Consider the following 6,345-nt stretch of genomic DNA (forward strand, 5'->3'; position numbering starts at 1 on the left):
CAGGGATCTTTATTCTTTATTCTTACCGGTCTACAGGCCGGTAAGAATAAAAAAGAACAAACGGCGCGTCGGCTTTATCAGAAAGAATTTTTTAAATATGCATTCACTTGCCAAGTTAAAGATAACCTCGACCACCCACAATGTGTGATTTGCAGAGATGTTCTGGCGAATGAGAGCTTAAAACCTGTCAAAATGAAACGACATCTCAAAATACAGATGTCGGCTCAGCACCGTGGAGGAAAATCTCTGTGTTGCCGTATGCAGCATTTCCTCCTAGAATTAACTTGCTATGTTCACGGAAGCATGCCCACCCTTCCCATTGAAATTGTTAAAGATAGTAAACCAGAAAAGGGAAATAAAAAAATACTGTTATTGTTATTGCCATAAATATAATTAATGTAACGTTGTAGGCCTAATGCTGGTATGTGTGCGTGCTTGTGTGTGCGCGCGCGCTACGCACATAGCGCTCTGATCTGATATGGCGGCAGCCTAAACTTGTTTAATCGTGATTGTTTGGTTTTCTCGGTTCTTGTTCATATGGAGTAAGATGACTTTGCTTTCTAGTTTTTGCTTGATTTAGTTGTTAACGTTTGAGGGGGGTATTTGAGTAAGGACTTAGAATGGGTTTGGGGAAAGTGGGGTCGCCAGACCTCACCATACTTTTTTGTGGGGTCGCCAGACAAAAAGTTTAAGAACCACTGGAGTAGGGGATTGACAGCAACATAGCCAATCACATTATGAGAGATGCTGAATTTAACATCAACTGCGATGTTTGATTTTAAATTAATGTAAATTTAGCCGGGACTGTAAGCTGGCACACGTGGGTGTTCGATATTTTCCCTGGGTGCTCGAGCGATGGAGCACCCGCGGTATCGGCGCCTATGAGCCAGAGCATAGGGGAGAGAACCGGGACGAATGAAACACTTTTTAATTAAACATAATTTACAAAGACATCGTAAAACACTGAAAGTTAATATTTTGTCACTAGCAACATACATCTGTCCTTTGTCAAATACATATGCATGTATAGCTCTGAACAAAACCGTTCAAGAGTTATTTAAGGAGAAGTCGAACAGAGTGCGAATTACCCCACCATAATTGGGGGGTACTGCTCCTTCACTTTTGACCATCATGGTCCACTACCATATCAATCCCCACCATGATCGCCAAGTGCAACATGTGTTGTGCAACACACATACACGGTCTAAACATGCGACAAACAGTAGGCTACAGAATATCTCATCATTCTTATATATCCTGTCGTCTCCCTGTGGCCTGCTCACGGCTTTCATCCTGTGCCTCTCCTGTCTGCTGAGCACCCCTTTCCTTAACACATATGAACAGTGTAGGCTATAAAACCTAACTGCACCTACACTTTTAATGTAATTGTTTGTAGATCTTAGTGTTAATATTTCCTGCTTACTCTTTTAGCACCAAAAAAGTGCCTGATGTGTGCCATTTCCTTTTCCTCATAGTGTCTATTTGAATAAAATAAAATCCTAGTTTCATTAAGATAGTATCAGAGTTCTCAGATGAAACTACATTTATCAAACTAAACATATGAAATAATAGAATGTAAAAACAATACCAACCAATTAAAAACAAATTCAAATACTAGCACATGCTATTTAGTCTAAGCTACTTGGGTCTTTTTATGTTTTCACAGGTTTCACTGATGTTATGTAGGCTTAGCTACATCAGACCCTCTTGTGCATAGGCCTACCGGTAATATAAAAACACAGGATCTGTGCCAAACTAATTTCAAAAGGGCACAATAATGTATTCAAGATAAAATGAGAGTGGACACCTATAGAGTTCATCTCCTTGGAAATGACAATCGATTTTACCTCACCACAATGTAAAGCTTGATTTAAATAGAGAATTAGCCTATCTTGCTAACTAACCTTGGTAGCGCTAACTAACCTTGGTAGCACTAACTAACCAAGGTCCACTTTACTAGCCTCAGTGGGTAAGTAACAGGTAAGTAGCCAGTAATTCAATGTATGAAGACGTGACATGAGCTATGAAAGAACAAAACACGTTTATAAATGAAGGTTGTAAAATAACACATTTTCAACAAGCTAGACGTCAGCTAGCAACTTACATTTACCCATGCACGTCAGCAGCAAACCGAATTTAGCCTACTGGAGGAATTTACCTAGCGTTTTGTCATTCAATGTTGACACTTGCTTGAGAAAGTCGTTCTCCATCTCAGTTGCTTCTAGCGCCACGGTGTTTAAAAATGGTACGGTCCACAATAGGGGTGTCTGAAATCGCTTTACATTAAAATGTTATTACAGTGAAAATAGGAGTTGACTTGTATTGTAACGGTAATGAAATTTTTTCACAATATCAGAAAAATTATCTGACCTCCACAACTGATATTTCTGTCTCTTTGGGGGGTACTGGGTCTTCATTGGGGGATATAGTACCCCCCAGTACCCCCTGTAATTCGAACTATGACGAACGTGTTTTTTGTTTCATTCGTCCCTCCTGGCTGGGACAAATGAAACAGCATGGGGGACGAATTAAACATCCTACAGCTTAAATTATGTAAACTTCCCACAACTTCAATATTTTCAATAACATATCATGAATGGTACTTCAAGTATGTGTTATTTTAGATAGATTGCTGCTGGGCTATATGTCTTGGTTCATGTCTGTTAACAATTCTTCAGAGATGGGAAGTAACGAAGTACAAATACTTTGTTACTGTACTTCAGTAGATTTTTCAGATATTTTTACTTTACTTTACTATTTATTTTTGAGGCGACTTTTTACTTTTACTCCTTACATTTTTAACATGAATATCAGTACTTTCTACTCCTTACATTTCACAAAACTGGCTCGTTACTTTAGTTTCAAATAATTTCAGTGGAGTTACCGTTATTCGCATAATCAATAGCGGATGGGAATATACGTTGCACTTGACGCACCAAAGATGACTCGACAGATTTGGGAGGCATTCATTCGTGGCAAATCATTGCAGCTTGATGGCAGTAACGTTAACGTTAGCACGTAATAGTATGTCTCAATTAAATTTAGTCAAAAGTGCCCTCCTCCTCTTCTCGCTTTTGCCGCTTAACTTCTAGCTGCAGTGTAGCCTACTGTAGCCTATTAGCAATAAGTAGATGCAGCATCGGGGCTTGAACAGGGATATAGTGGAGGCTAAACGCAGTTTACCCACCTCTGAAATTTCAGAAATACTTTATCCACCTCTTATTACAGTTTATCCACCTCTCAAAAGAGTTTATTCACCAATTACAACTGTTTACATTTAAAAGGCACACTACTCTATTATCCACAATAACACCCTATGAACCACTTAATGCCACTTGTATCGTTATAAACATTGGACAATAACCTCCACTATCATCAAACATGTTTTGAATGCCTTTTCTAAAAATCTAACACCGCATGGTGCAGTCCACCTTACCGTGATCATGGAATTCATAGTTATAGTCATAGACTGGCACTCTTGCACTCTAGTAACATTGTGTGGTCCAGGTACCGTTATAAAAAATGGTTGTCATTCACAAGACTACTTTTACTTTTATACTTTAAGTACATTTCCAAGCCTGTACTTTGTTACTTTTACTTGAGTAAAGAAGTTAAATCGGTACTTCTACTTTTACCAGAGTATTTTTTAACACAAGTATTTCTACTTCTACTTGAGTAAGGGAAGTGAGTACTTTTGCCATCTCTGCAATTCATTGCCGCCATGGTGAAGCGCGTAGCCTGGTTGCATCCATTACAAACAAACATGCAATGTGAACATCTGGGATTGGGGAGAGCACTAAATGTTCTACTGAATAAGCATGAAGTCAAACCTTTAAATGAAAAACACTCTTTAATAATCAAAAAAATAAACCGCTAATGAAGTAAACTTGTGACCATCAAAAATCGTCTGTTACTCCGTGATAACAGGAAGGCATTTAGCTGAGCAATGGAGGTTAATATGCTCTATATTTTGTTTAAATGATGTCTGTCTATCATATTGCACTAAAAAACCGGAATGTTTAATTCGTCCTGCGTTTCTTCTACGGCTGCAAACGGGATTCACTCGCAGTTAACCAAATATTTCTTTATTAGGGCAGGGCAGGCATATTTCTGGCTATTAAATTATTTCTAAACCAGTGTGCTAAACTCTGTAGTGAAGTCTGTGTAGGGTTTTCCAGGCTCCATTTCTTTTTACGAGACACCCTGCTCACAAGAGCCATCTGCCGGTTGTTTGGGTTGTTGCAGCATCATTGCAGCGTCACTGGAGAAATACAAATTAAAGTTGCGTGATGTCACGCGCGGACCTCGAGGGAAGCTGGCCAATTTGAAGTAATGCCCACTGTACTTATACTATACTTATACTTAGCAGGAAGGATGAGATCTGGAGAAACACTGAGTTTGCTAAAGATAACCTAGTAACGAGCAGGTTAGGTTCACAGAAATAGTTACTGTGGTAACTGACCCAAAGTTGAAGTCCAGTTTCTTACAAGTTATTTTTATCAATTGTTGCAAAATTAGAATAAATTCCAAAAACAAATTTTTGACTCTTAATCGACTATATGATTATATTATAGATAAATTATGTGAAAAGTTAGTAAATTATTCTGTGAGGAATGTACAATATAATGATTAATATAATGATAGTCCATTTGTATCATATGCTCAATAAAAAGTACTTCTCTTACAGAATCATGCAAATGATATCCGTAATGGAACGCAGAATTTCTTTACAAAGAGGATGACCAAAGGAGGTGGCATCAAGTGCAGGTAAATCCTGTTTTGGAAACTCACATATTTGCAGCTTAACATTTCTTAGGGAATGAAGAGAGCAACAGTTAACAATTAATTTGTACAAAATTTCAGCTTACTGGGCGATAATGACTGCACAGAATTTGAAGATTTTCTTGGAATATTTGATGGACTCCTTTAGATTTTACCACCAACATGGTTGTTTTACACCACTGTTTTACTTTTATTGTGAACCCCTGGAGTTGTTAAGATTTCTTCAAAAAGCTAGTATGTTTTCATATTTTTATACTAGGCTTTTCCCCCTTTGTTTTTACAAGAGATCACATTAGGCCCTAATTTTAGTTGTCTTATAATGACTGAATAACTTAGTCCATTAACAAAGTAAACACTGACATATGCATTTTTGTTTTAATTGTTGTCTTTTCTCATGAATGTTATCCTATGATTAAAATATTTTTTTTTGTTAAGTATTGAACGTGAATCAAATTGTAGTTTGATACAATGTAAATGACTACATCTTCTGTTCTGTATTGTTGGAGGGGGAAAATACCACAAGTTGCATAATATGCCATACATTTGCATAATTGTATTGAAAAAATCTTTTCACTAATTATCATTGTGAGATTTGTTTTGCTTGCTGTCTTGTTTAGTTTTTATTTACGTAAAATGACCACTGATGACAGTGGACAAAGTTCAGCACTAGAGTGACCAAGGCTAAAAAACACTGTTCTATGTATATTTACTTTAGTACTTCATAAATCTTTATTAATTATTGACTTGAATTTCAATGGTGTTCACAATAGGGCTGGAACAGTATGGATTTTTTCTTACCACGGTCGAAAAGCAACAAATTCCCACAATTTCGCTGTATACCGCTTTAAATGTATACACATTTATTTTTCTTCTTCATTTATTTATCTAGGGTAGATATGGTGGTTGCTATGCTGTTTGCTAGCAGTGGTTAAAGTGGTATTTAGCAGGTGGGGGAACCCTGATATCCAGTGTCGGTGCAGCAGGGAAAAGTGACTCACCGTTGGACAATATATTGAGTATTGTGGTGTAGCAATACTTTTTTTGACAAGAATTGCTAGTATCTTGGTCACCTCTGTCAGTCAAAACAGCTGCCATGTATTTGTACCAGGAGTATCACGACCCCTGCACCCCTAGGGGGGTCCGAGAGCATGGTCCCCCGTAAGAAAATTGTGTATATTTTAACGTTTAAATGCATCGATCAAATTCAGAGGTTAGACTTATTTTTATCTATAGATGGAAATGTTTGTGCTGTAGCCTTAGCCTAAACTGTTTTGAAGCTGAGATCAGTTGCATTGCTTTTTTAATCAGCTGTGTAAGGAAAAGCTCAATCCCACGTTAGCCAATCAGAATCCCGAAATTAGCAACAACAGAAACAAATTACTTCCTATTTCTCTTTTGAACTATATTTGCAAATGCAAACAGGCCTAAAGCGTTTGCACAAACGTAAAAATGAGTACCACTTTAATAGCATCCATAATCAGTACTAGCCAAACAAACTGTAAACATAGGGCGCTCACATGACGTTAAGCATTTTCTGACGCGTAATGTGACGTTTGAGAACCT

General features: G+C 37.5%; 1 protein-coding gene across 1 annotated transcript in view; it reads left to right on the plus strand.

The window, feature by feature from the left end:
* hfm1 (helicase for meiosis 1) overlaps window positions 1-5,523 on the plus strand; it is a 347,154-nt gene extending 341,631 nt beyond the window's left edge. Inside the window, exons 33-34 of the mRNA XM_048246228.1 lie at window positions 4,688-4,767; window positions 4,864-5,523. Coding sequence (XP_048102185.1) covers window positions 4,688-4,767; window positions 4,864-4,930 — 147 coding nt within the window. The 3' untranslated portion in view covers window positions 4,931-5,523. The remainder of the gene's footprint in view (window positions 1-4,687; window positions 4,768-4,863) is intronic.
* Window positions 5,524-6,345: the final 822 nt, after the last annotated feature.

This window comes from Alosa alosa, chromosome 1, assembly GCF_017589495.1.
Source record: "Alosa alosa isolate M-15738 ecotype Scorff River chromosome 1, AALO_Geno_1.1, whole genome shotgun sequence".
Lineage (NCBI taxonomy): Eukaryota > Metazoa > Chordata > Actinopteri > Clupeiformes > Clupeidae > Alosa > Alosa alosa.